A 12,298-nucleotide genomic window follows, 5' to 3' on the forward strand; every position below is an offset into this window, starting at 1 on the left:
ATGGCTTATTTTCAAGAATTCTTACTTTTTAGGGAAGGTGAACAACTCACACTTCCCTTCTGAGGCCCACAAAAGGATGGTTGCATAGAAACTACACTTAAAACAACAACAACATCAACAACAACAAAAGCCAAAACACCAAAGGGCTGGAGTGACGGTTCTTCAGTTAAGGGTAATCGCTGCTCTTCCAGAAGACCCAGGTTCAATCCCCAGTACCCACACGGTGGCTCACAAACATTTGTAACTCCATTTCCAGGGGATCCAACACTCTCCTTTAACCTCCATGGGCACCAGGCAAATTTGTGCTGTGCATACATAAGCAAAGCGCTCATATATATATATGTATATATATGTACATATAAACATATATATATATATGAATATAATAAAATAAAAAGATAAGACTGCTCTGGCCAGTGAGATGGCTCCGTGGGTGAAGCTGTTTCCTGTGCAAGGCTGATGGTGTTAGTTTGAGCCCTGAAACCAACATAAAGGAAAGAACCCACTCTACAAAGTTGTCATTCACTCTCTACACCCAAACCATGGTACAGATGCACCCCCCCAACTACAAACCCACTGAATAAAAATGTAAGCGAATTCATATGCCATGTGCGTGGGCAGTCACTTGACATGTGGGAAATGTGGAGTTCCCTGGATGAGGTCTCCAACAGAGTTCACTATGTATCCTTACGCGGAAGCTAAACTTGGGGACGGTTTGTGTAGGAAAGCAAAGCAGAGCAGAGGGGTCTTCTTATCCGCTGGACTGAGAATGCTTATTTTCCATCGTTAAAAAAAAAAATTACATTATGTTTAGGAGAAAAGAAAGGGAAAGAAAAGTTTCCGAGAGCACAATAAAAACCCCCTCACCACCTCCGAGCTTCTCACCCACACTCTGAAAAAAGGGAAGGAGGAGGAGGGCCCTGAGGGAGAAGCAGAGTGTCTGTCTGACACTTCGTTGGGGTGTCACTTCTGATGTGAGGTGACACCTAGGAGACAGTTGGGTCAGGTGCTCCGAGGAGCTGTAGCAGAGAGACCCTGTGAGACTCACTCGGTCCCACATCCTTCCTACGACCGTGTGTGTGTCACCGAACCTCACTTGCCTGGAATTTACCAGAAAGGGGGAGAAAATCCTCACGTGCGTGTGGAGGCCAGAGATCCACCTCCGTGTCTCCGGAGGCGCTCCACCTCACTTTTTTGAGACAGGGTCTCTCACGGAATCTGGGGCTCACTGGCTCAGCTAGCCTGGCCAACCACCATGCTCTAAGGATCCTCCCATCTCTGCCCAGCCTTCACCTGCCTTGGGCTAGGATTGTAGACATGTGCTGGCTCTTTAGTGGATCTGGGAATCTGAACTCGGGTTGCCCTGCCTGGCGAGCTCATTTCCACTGAGCTGCTGCCTCAGCACCCCCTCTCCCCAAGAACTACTGGATTTTGAGACTGCTCCCAACAGGCCCACAGTGAAGGCACACTGGAGAAGACAGGCGAACACAATCTGCTAAGGTCGGCAGAATATACCTGCAGGTGTATTAATATTCAATTGTGCTGGAAGAGACTCCCAGCTCAGGCAAGCCTGGGAAGAATAGACGGGTCTCTAAGCAGTCAAGGAGGCCGCTGGCCACCCACCTCGATGCCCCACCCCCTGCAGCCGGCTCTGGGTCCTGTGCACAAAGATCAAGCAGGGCAGGTAGCTCAGCTGGCAGGAGGGCCTGCCTCAGTGGGACACGTTAGCCATAGTGTGGCCACAGGACACAAGTGACACTCGTGATCGTGACACTGTAAGGAAGCCATGTGCCCACTTTCCTCGACCTTGGTGTTATCCTGTGAGGTCTGTAGTTGCAAGGGCAGAGCCAGGCCAGCAGCCCCCCTCTTTCTGCCTCTCTCCCCTACACCTGCCATTCACATTCACTGGCCTCTCCTTTTCTGCCTCACCATTGCCCTTTGGCATAAGAAAGAAGCTTGCTCCTCCCCTCTTCCCTAAACTTTCTCCCTCTTTCTGTCTTCATTTTTCTACTTGCAGGCTTTAACCTGGGACCCAGTGTGCCCCGGGCTGCACTTTCTACTTTTTTTTTTTTTCTTTTTTTGAGACAGTCTCCTTTGGTTGCTCAGGCTGGTCTTGAACTTGTGATACTTCTGTCTCGACCACCCAAGTAACCGGGTTACAAGCCTGTGCTACCAGGCCTGGCATGAAGCCGCTTCTATCTTTCCTTGTTTGTTTGCTGTTTTGTTGTTGTTGATGTTGTGTTTGTTTGTTTGTTTGTTTTTATGAGACAGGGTTTCTCTGTGTGTCCCTGGCTGTCTTAGAACAAGTTCTGTAGACCAGGCTGGACTTTTCAAAGCCAGAAATCCTCCTGCCACGGTCTCCCAGGAGTGCTGGGATTAAAGGCCTGCAGAACCACAGCCCAGCAGGAAGCCGCTCCTTAACTGTTACTTTCTTTTGAGAATCTTTCCACAGCTGTATTCACACTAAAATAAAATTCCATGAGTTATAGGGAACCGAGAGAGAGTCGCTTAAAATAGCAAGAAGGCTTCCTATTCAGTGCCCGGTCCTTTCCCTCGGAACCGTACTATCTCCCGTTGTTTCTCGAGGCAAGCCAGCTTTATTCCCTCAGCAAGGGGATTTGGGATGTTTAAATGAGGTAACAACTGACTGATTTTTTTTTTTTTAAGCACCCTAGGTGTAGACACAGGAGGGAGTTGCTGTCCCTGGAGGGCTTTTTGGAAATGGTGCAAAGTAGCGGGAGGCTGAAGGGGAACAGCTCTCTGGATTGAGCTGAAATTTCCCCCCTGTCTCTAGAATGAGCAGAAAGTGAGCTGGTGCTACTGGGACCCGCCCTCCCTGATTGCTTTTTATGCAATGTGACATTCAAGTTTTCAAAAAACTGGGCAATATGTCACATTTTGCTTTGTCTTTGCCTTAGGCTTTTGTTAGGTAGCTTAGGCTGACCTAGTACTTGCTGTGTAGCCCAGGCTAGCCTCAAGCTTGTTGCAATCCTCTTTTTTTTTTTTTCAGCCCGAGATTTCAGATATTAACACACTTCCCCAGACACACAGAAAGTAACTTTAAAATAAAATACAGACTCTCTACTTTTGTCTCCAAACACGTTTCCTGAGCTATCATTCTTTTAAAAACATTGACCACCTACTTCCTGGAGGCTCAGGAAACCTTCTGAAATTACCCCAGGACCCTTTGCACAGGCCCTGTGGCAATCTGCAGTGCAGGAAAGGGCGTGAGACAGGAGAGCTTAGAGCGGTACTCATGTTCATCTTGATCCTTTCTGGACACAAGGCAGTCATCCCACAGCTTCCTCATGAGGCAGCACCAGTGGGGATCACTGCTCAAGACCCCTCACTCTCTGCAGGGTCCCTACAGCATTGCAGAGGAGACACGCCTGGCAGGGCTCTTCAGCACCTGCTCTGCCCTGTCTCTCTGGGCAAAAACCAGTAGCCACGGTAGGGGCCAGGCACACGGATCCCTCAGTCCTTCCTCTGGGTTTCCTGCAATCTATCTGGATGCAGGCAACCATGGCAGCTGCCTTGTCCAGAGGCACCAGGGACAGAGAAGGGAATAAACCCGATGAGCACGGCTAGGAGGGAGCATAGATGAGAAAAGGGAAAACCTGGGGGGGGGGGGGAGGAACGATCCCTTATTTTTCTGGTTTCTTTAAAAACGCCCCTCGCTGATGATGGCTAAACCCAGACTTAAACCGACATCTGTATGGTGGGAATGAGTGCTGACCCACCTAGCCGTCACTTTTTCCTGCTGGCTCAAACGGAAAAGCCATGCGTTTACAGTGGCTTCTACAAGCGTGGAAGGCAATGTCTTCTCTGAGGAAGAGGCTATGGCTGCAGAAAAATTCCAAAGCCACCAGAATTCCAAAGCCATCAGAAATTAAACATTTTCCTCCCTGAAGCCCGACTACTAGGTTCTCAGCAGGGCTGGGTCTTGCCCACTCTTCTATTTATTTGACCAGTGTAGTACCAGTAACTCTGGGCTCCCGGTCTAAGCTCAGGATTTTGTTGTTGTTTGAGGCGGGGTCTTATTGGGTAGCCCTGACTGGCCTGCTACTGAAGCACAGCCCAACCTTGTGCTTGTTCTGATGGCAATCCCTCTGCCTCAGCCTCACACCTGTTGAGATGATGCATAGCAGTCGTTAACATTTAGAATTGAAATGAGGCAACAGTAAAGGTCTCGCAGGCCATGGAGTGACTCATTCTCTTTTTCTTGCAAAAGTAGAGGACGTAATAGTTTACATCCGCCACATGTAAGCCCGTAGAGAAATGCTGAGTGTCAAGAGCAGCTTTGGGGTTCACTCTGCTCCTATGGAAGAAAATTTGCTCTCACAGCTCTGGCTTGGAGCCAAGGCTGCAGTCCAGGCATGAGATCAAACCTAAGCTTCACCTTTCCACTCTACTGCTCTGGGCTGAGTAAATGTTTCACGAACAATACACATTTGGAAATGGTTCCTAAAAAAACTACAGTTCCCCTTTTTTGCAACTCGCGTTGGAGAGCTGTCTCCTCCTCCAAGGCAGCTTTGTTAGCAGCCTCCACCTTCCTCCTTTTCCGAGTGATTTCCCCTCTAGGCCTCTGTCATTTCCTCCCTTAGTCATTTCAGCTCAAAATGACTGCACTGCATTTCCATAGCCGCTTCCCTATTCCTTTGGCCTGCAGTCATTCTCCTTTGAACTCTGCAGAGCCGGCCCACATTTCAAGCCCCACGATAGCGGTGACATTTTTTCCCTTTTTGAAATAAAATGTCCTTTATAGGAAATAAAATGTCCAGTGGATAAAGCTCATCAAACACGAGAACAGATAGTGAGAGTGTGCAGTAGATTTTACAGAGGAATGATACTAACTAGCTGTGAAATAATGAGGAAGAGCTGGTTTGGTGGTACACACCTTTAATCCCAGCCCTCAGGAGGCCAACGCTGGAGGATCTCCTGCTTCAAGCCCAGCTTGGCCTACATAGTGAGTTCCAGGCCAGCCAGGAATACACAGTAAGACCCCGTCCCCGAACAAATAAACAAATACATAGTGAGAAAGAGCAGACATGCGTTCCTCTGTGGCATTTAGAATAGTCCCTGCCACTCAGTAGGCGCTCGGCATGTATAGAATGAATGAAAGGCCACACTGTGGATGTACGGAATGAATGAAGGGTCACTTGTCTTCTGCATGCTTGCCACAGTCCCCCAGAGTTCAGAGAAAACGAATTCCTGTCACAGAAAGGTTTCATGCAGAATGGAAGTGAAACCCCTGGCCTTGAGTTCTCTAGCTCATCACTAGGATTCTGTCCTATCTCACTCAGTTTCTGTTGCCTAGCAACCCAAGAAATGTTTTCAAACATCAGTCAGAGGGAGTCATCCGCTGCAAGTAGATGAGTAGTTTTCTTTGCAATTTTGAAGGCCTGACACAGCAGATGAGGCTGTTACTCCACCAACCTACACTCCTGGCCTCCTTTCTGGATACTCTCTTTGTTTGTTTCCTCTGCTCAGAGAACCTGGCCTTTCGCAGGACTCCCCACACTAGGGCCTTTCCATTCCTTTGCCTGCAATGTTCCTTCTGTCACTGCATCTCCACGGTGGCTCTTTGTGTCCATCACACCTGCCAGGTCACCTCACTCCACCTAAAATAGTTGTGTTCATTTATTCTGTCTGTTGTCCTGATCCAACTGCTCAATCCATTCCTATAGCCCAAAGCCTCAGTGTTGGGTGAGAAGCTAAAGGATGACATTGTGCTTTCTTGTTGGGTCTGTGCCTGGACCATTTCACCTTATGAGATGATGCAGGTTACCTCAGAGGGACCTTGACTTTAACAACTCAGAGCTAAATGGTCACATGACCATAGGGGGAGGGGCCACTTCTCAAGAATCCAGGTCAAGTGGTGTTGAGGCTGTGATAAGGAGGGGCTAAAGAGCTGGGAGTCCAGGGTGACCTCTGTTCCCAGATACCTGACAACTAGAACCAGGAAGTGCTGCTCCTGTCTTTGTGGTAGGGCCGTGTTGCAAGGGCTGTGTCTGTTTCCCTGTAACTACCTGTTCACACATGACCAGGAGGCATTTACTGAATGCCTACTGTATGCACACACTGCTGGAGGCACCCTTAGCACTGTAAGCAAGCCAAGCATCTGTGTGTGTCATGTCCTTGTCCCCTCCACCCTTACCCCCGCTGAATGTCTTTCCAGAAAGAAACACATGCCAACCAAGCAGGGCCAGACAATGTCCAGCCCTGCTGTGTGAAGACAAGATGTGAGAGTGAATGATAGGAGTAGGTGGGGTCATGGGAAAGGGGGGCAGATTTAGGTAGAGGTTCAAAGAGGCTTCTAGATTCTAGGTGGGGCCTGATGGGAGGACCCATGTGACATGCAGGGAGAGAAGGCAGGGTAAGAGAAGGGAAAGAAGAAAGAACTGAGGATGAAGAACTGATGGAGTGGACTCAGCTGGCCTGTGGCTTTTGCAGCTTCAGGAATGTGGATCCACTTGCTCCCTTTGACACTGGGTGTGGAATGCCCTGCTTACAACCTCAAGGAAGACAGATGGAGCCTGAACTTGCTCCCCACAGACAAAGCCTGTGAAAATACCTTATCCCAGCCAGCAGCTGGCATGTTGATGCTGTCTGTCACACCACATCACCTACAAACCAGCCTTGAATGTGCTGAAGACATGGTTTTCATTCTAAGCTTTTGCCAGGAGCTTCTTGAGAGTGGAGAGGAGAGGCGGACTGTCAACTCTGAAATGGAATTCTCAACATTTAAGGGGAGATAGGAGCTCATGTGGCTCACACTGCCTTTGAACTCCTGATTCTCTTGTCTCCCCCTCCCTAGTTCTGGGATCACAGGCTGTGCCATATGCTACCCAGACAATAAGGCAACTTTAAAAACACCAAGAAGTCAAAATAAAAACTCACATCCAATAAATCACTTATTCACCTTTTCTACCCCCTATGAAACAGCTTTCTCTCTGCAGCGGATGCCCGCCTCAGACACAGAAGGTCCTCCTGCCTCTGACTCCCAAGTGCATAACGGCAGCTCCTTCTGTCCTTTAGAACAAGTTTCTAGCACTTCCTTAAATAACTTTTCACCCATGTGGAGATCAGAGGATAATGAGTAGGAAGTCAGTTCTCTCCCTTTATCGTGTGTTCTGGGATCCAGCTCAGGTCACCAGGCTCGGTGGCAAGCACCTTCTACCTGCTGAGCCATTTTTAGCACTTCTTGAGTGGAGATGGAGCCAGTAAGCCAGTAAGAGACTACAGACCCATCCCAAAGGGCCGCGCACATGGGCTTTTCTCTGCTGCACCTGTACATGCTGAGGCCCCTGGGGTTTCCTGTTGCTAATATCACATTTAATTCTGAGCATTCCCCTTGTCTTATAGAACAATGACGCAGCCACAGCAGCAGCAGACAGCTCATTTACCTCCAGGGGACAAATGTGAACTTGGGGTCTGAATGGGTAATCGGCCTTGAATAGTGAGGGGCTTTGAAGTCAAATGCACCAAAAGAAGAGAATTGCCCCCTTGTCTAACCCTCTCAAGCACCATGCTTCTATGTAGAAAGCAATCGAGGGCCGGTGGGATGGCTCAGTGTATAAAGGCTCCTGCTACTAAGAGTTCATTCCCCGAGACCCGCCCACCTGGTGTAAGGAGACAGCTGATTGCTGCAAATTGTCCTTTTATTTATTACATGCGTGCCACGGCATTCCCCCCACCCTCCAGACATGCACTCACAAACAAAATAAATAAAACATTATTTTTAAAAAAACAAATCAATTGTCAGATCAATTGTACCAACGCGATCTGGTCTCTAATGCACTTCGTTGACTATACGATACCGCATGTTGAGTATATTATATGTTGATTATATTATAAACAGCAACAAGCTCCGAAATTAACTCACTGCTCCTGCTCATTTGTGTGAGAAAAGTGTGATGCTACATGCCTTTAGGTCTACCATTCTAGAGGCAGATAGATCTCTAATTTTGAAGCAAGATAGGGCTAACTAGTGAGTGAGTGAGAGAGAGAGAGAGAGAGAGAGAGGAGAAAAGAAACACATGTGCTTATGTACACCTTCACAGAAACCCAAGAAATGAAGTAAATAGCTAGAGGCTCCTCTAGCCTAGGAGGGGAAGACTGGGTTTCCACTTGGGTGCCACCTTACTGAGCTGACATTACAGCTCCAAATACGGATGACCTATCTGTGAGTTAAGAATGAGTACATGTTTCTAAAAGAGTAATAAAAACAGGAGACCGTGCAACAGCCATCACATGGGGCCTGCCAAGCAAGAAACAACATCTGGCTTTGTGTTTGTTTCTTGAAGCAGGGTCTATGTGGCTCAGGCTGGCCTTGAAATTACAGCAACACCTCCCCCCCCGGGTCCCCCCCCCACTTCAGCCTCTCTAGAGAGTGCAGGCCACACCCCTTCTCCCCAGCACTAGCTGGCTCTTCACAGTTTACTGATCCCTTGTCTAAAGTGAGACCACAGTGTGCTGAGAGCCGGGGAGCTGGGTGTAGTCTGCCTGGTTTGATTTAGCAGGGCTTCTGATTGCCCATCTGGTATTAAAGAGAGTAAGGCCGTGAGGACACAGAGAAGACATGCAAGTAGAGTGACACACAGAGGGAGTGGGGGCTGATGGGGTGCTCCGTGCCGGGTCTGGTGCATACACAGGGAGTGACAGTGACAGTTAGTTACCGGGACCTTCACCCATCAGACCTTCATCTCATCGATCCCCAGAATGTCAGTTAGCCACACATGCACGAAGCCTAAGAGTGTACATTGACATGTAAAACATGCCAGACGAGTGGTGCGTAAGTAGAACAAAGTTTCAGATCTTAAAAAACATCTCAACAGCTCAGAAAAAAAATAAAACAGAACTGACAAAGTCATGAAAGAAAAATAGGAAGTGGATTATTCTAGATTAATGACAGGACCCGGCAAAGAGTATGATGTGTGACCTTGGAATGAAGTCTGGATTGGACAATCAGACCCATGAAGTACAGTCCAAAAGGAGGAAAAGGGTGTTTTTGGAGACCGTGACTAAGGTCTGAAGTTCAAATGGGCTCATAAAAATCAATGTGAAGGTTCAAACGCACAGGAATGAAGTGTTTTGAGTCAGGGTCTCTGAAACCTGGGATGGCCATGGCTGTGGGTGACCTTGAACTCCCCCATACCCCCATGGGAAGTCTTCAAGTGATGGAATTACAGGCAGTGCAATGTCCAGTGCTGGGGACAACACCAGGACCTTTTGTGCCTGTGAGACAAGCTTTCTACCAACGGGGCTACATCCCAGCCCAGGACAGTGTTTGCTATTTACTTTTAGACAACTGAAAAACAATAGTGAACGGCCTCCATTGTATCTCCTTATCCACAAACAGAAGCTGTGGTAAATGGGAGAGCCTCATGGGAACTGACTGGGCGAAAGACTGGCTGGGCCTCGACAAACCACTCATTTTCCTGGCGTGTTGAAAAAGTTGTCAGAGTAAACAGTAGGGTGAGATTCTCAGCTCAGATATTTATCTGCCGCCTAAACAAGGAGTCATCAAGGAACCCAGCCTAGATCCCACAACCCACACTTGTTACTATCGCAATGACAGGTGATATTTAATTCCAGCAAGCAGGCTCCCCACTGAGCAAACTGTTTCATCTTCCTTTCATCTCTATTAAATTTTTGAAATGGTAAGACAGAATAGAAAAACATCAACTGTGAGCTTCACTTTCCTTGTGGTCTCCCCACCCTCCCCACTCTTTGTGTGTGTGTGTGTGTGTGTGTGTGTGTGTGCAGTATGGATGTGTGAAAGCCAGAGGTAGATGTCGAGACAGCCTTGTCTATCACCCACACACTTTATTTTTGTGCTTGAGGCTGGGGGTCGCCTGTCTAGCTAGAGAGTCCTGGGGACTTTCTTATCACCATCTTGCCGTCTCTGGGGTTACAGGTGCATGCCTCCATGCCTGGCTTTTTACAGGTGCTGGGTACTGCATTCAGGTCCCCATGCCCATGCAGGTCCCCAAGTACTTCACCCACTGGGTCATGTCTCAAGTCCCCGCACCCATCTTGGGGTAGCCGCGTGCCATGCTAACATAGGAATGTCTTTTGGTTCTTGACCCAGACTTGCAGTTTGTACCAGAGTTCCGGTGCTCAGCACCCAAGGGAATAAGAAGGCAACCCATGGGCATCCTCACTGGACTTAACAAGGGCAGGGCAAAGGTCTAGGCCCTCTCTGTTCAAGGAAAGTGAGTCTCCAAGCTAATTAGAACCCCTGAGCCACACTAAGCATGTTTGGGATGCAGAGAGAGAGAAAGAGAGGAGAGAGAGAGAGAAGAGATGGGGTGGACAGAGACAGAGTTCTACATCTCGCATAAGAAGTTTTTCTACATGGTGAGCAGACACAGGGGCTGAGGGGAGGGCTTGAGCTGTCTGCCTCCAGCTGATTTCTCCCCATCATTTTCAACCATCTTGAAGCCAACAATTTATAAAGAGCAGAACTTTCTCCTGCCCGCCTGCTACTAACATTTATCCTCTGCGTTCATTAGAGACCCAAAGATACAAAAGAGTTGAGTCAGCTGGTGCCTCTCATGCACACAGCGCCAGCAGTCGCTCACCTTGGGTGCACCCTCTCTGATGCTGGTCCCTCTCATGCTGGTGAGGCTGAGCAGTCTCCTCTGAGCTCTCCAGCTGATAGGTCTGGCTCCAAGGCTCAGTGATACAATGTCACTGCATGCTGCTCACTGGTTCCCAGAGGCTGGATTCTATGAAACTGTTTGCCAGCACATGGAAACAAGTCAAGAAGATTCTTTCAAGCAATGAGAATCAAATGAGAGGGATAAAGGAGGTGGGGCCAGAACTCCAGGCCACACTCACGCCTCCATGTCTGACGTCTCACTTCATCTGTAAGTGGAGGCTGACACTCATTTGCTGTGTGAAACCACAAAAGAAGAAGAAGGAAAAAAAAAACAACCCACCCTTCTGCTTTACAAGGTGAAGTTCCTAGTTTGAGCAGCCCAGCGTAGTATCACATAGAATTTTTGTCCCTTAAAGACTATGGAAAAATTCCCAACCAGCCAGCCGAAGGTATTTCCGTGGTGAGGCTAAGTGGCTGGGTTTCCGCTGGTGGTCAGCATCTTCCTTCCTGCCCCAGCCCCTGCCTGCGGGACAGCTGGGATAACAGTAGTAAATGGCCCTAGAAGACAGAGTCTGTGTTCTGGCGTCCCTCTAAGGACAGGGTCCTTGCTCTGAACTCAGGCTTTTCCAACATCTTCACTCTAATCCTCAGTGGTTAGTTCTTTTCAGGCACTTTGAAGAGCACTGGGACCAGCCCTGCACTGGGCTATCTTTGTGATGTTAACAACCACCTTCTGCACCTACACAGTTTAAAACTTTCCCCAACTCACACCCAATACCCAGAGAGGAGGCACCTTGCAACAGAGGGCAAAAAAGAGCTGGGGCTTTCATTTAACCTCACCTCATTTCATTTCATTTCACCTCATTTCATTTCATCGTAATGGTCCCATCTTCTAAGCAGCTCCTCCCAGCTGGCCTGGGACTTGCTCTGTAGACCAGGCTGGCCTTGAATTCACAAAGACCCTCCTATTTTTGCCTCCCAGTTTGTGCCATAGCCCGGCAGTGGTAGCATACACCTTTAATCCCAGCACTCTGGAGGCAGAGGCAGGGGGATTTCTGCGAGTTTAATGCCAGTCTGATTTACAGAGTGAGTTCTAGGCCAGCCAAGGCTACACAGAGAAACGTGTTTAGAAAACAACAACAACAACAAAAACAACAACAACAAAACATGTGCTACCATGCCCAGCCTTCCCTTACGAACTCTTACCATCTTTCCTGGGTACCCTACACACCCCAGTCCTCACTTCTGAGTGCCAGGCATATTTGCCACTTAAAATAACTGTTATTTTCTAGACATGGTTCTACATAGCTTATACAATGTTATATTTTAAACACAAATAACTAAAAAGCCAGGTGTGGTGGCACACATTTTTCAGTTCTAGCAACCTGGAGGCAGAGGGGGGGCTGATCCCTGTGAGTTCAATGATAGCCTGATAAGCAAAGCAAGTTCCAGGCCAGCCAGGGCTACATAGTGAGATCTTGTCTCAAAGAAAAAAAGAAAAAATAGCGAACAGGTGAGGTGGTTCAATGGACGAAGCTGTTTGCTGCCAAGCGGAAAAGTTGAGTTGGCGTTCCTGGACCCGTATGGTGGAAGAAGAAAACCGACCCCTGCAATTGTCTTCTGACCTCCGCACGCACGCTGCCATGGTGTGCGCCCCCCCCAATAAACAAAATAAAAACAAAAACACAAATA

General features: G+C 48.3%; 1 protein-coding gene across 4 annotated transcripts in view; it reads right to left on the bottom strand.

Moving 5' to 3' along the window:
- Cass4 (Cas scaffold protein family member 4) overlaps nucleotides 1-10,790 on the bottom strand; it is a 37,080-nt gene extending 26,290 nt beyond the window's left edge. For all 4 annotated transcript variants that reach the window (XM_021650095.2, XM_021650093.2, XM_021650092.2 and 1 more), the window contains exon 1: nucleotides 10,587-10,790. In XM_021650095.2, the coding sequence (XP_021505770.1) occupies nucleotides 10,587-10,622 (36 nt within the window). In that variant the 5' untranslated portion in view covers nucleotides 10,623-10,790. The remainder of the gene's footprint in view (nucleotides 1-10,586) is intronic.
- Between the last annotated feature and the right edge of the window lie 1,508 nt (nucleotides 10,791-12,298).

Source organism: Meriones unguiculatus, chromosome 4, assembly GCF_030254825.1.
Source record: "Meriones unguiculatus strain TT.TT164.6M chromosome 4, Bangor_MerUng_6.1, whole genome shotgun sequence".
In the NCBI taxonomy this organism is placed as follows: domain Eukaryota; kingdom Metazoa; phylum Chordata; class Mammalia; order Rodentia; family Muridae; genus Meriones; species Meriones unguiculatus.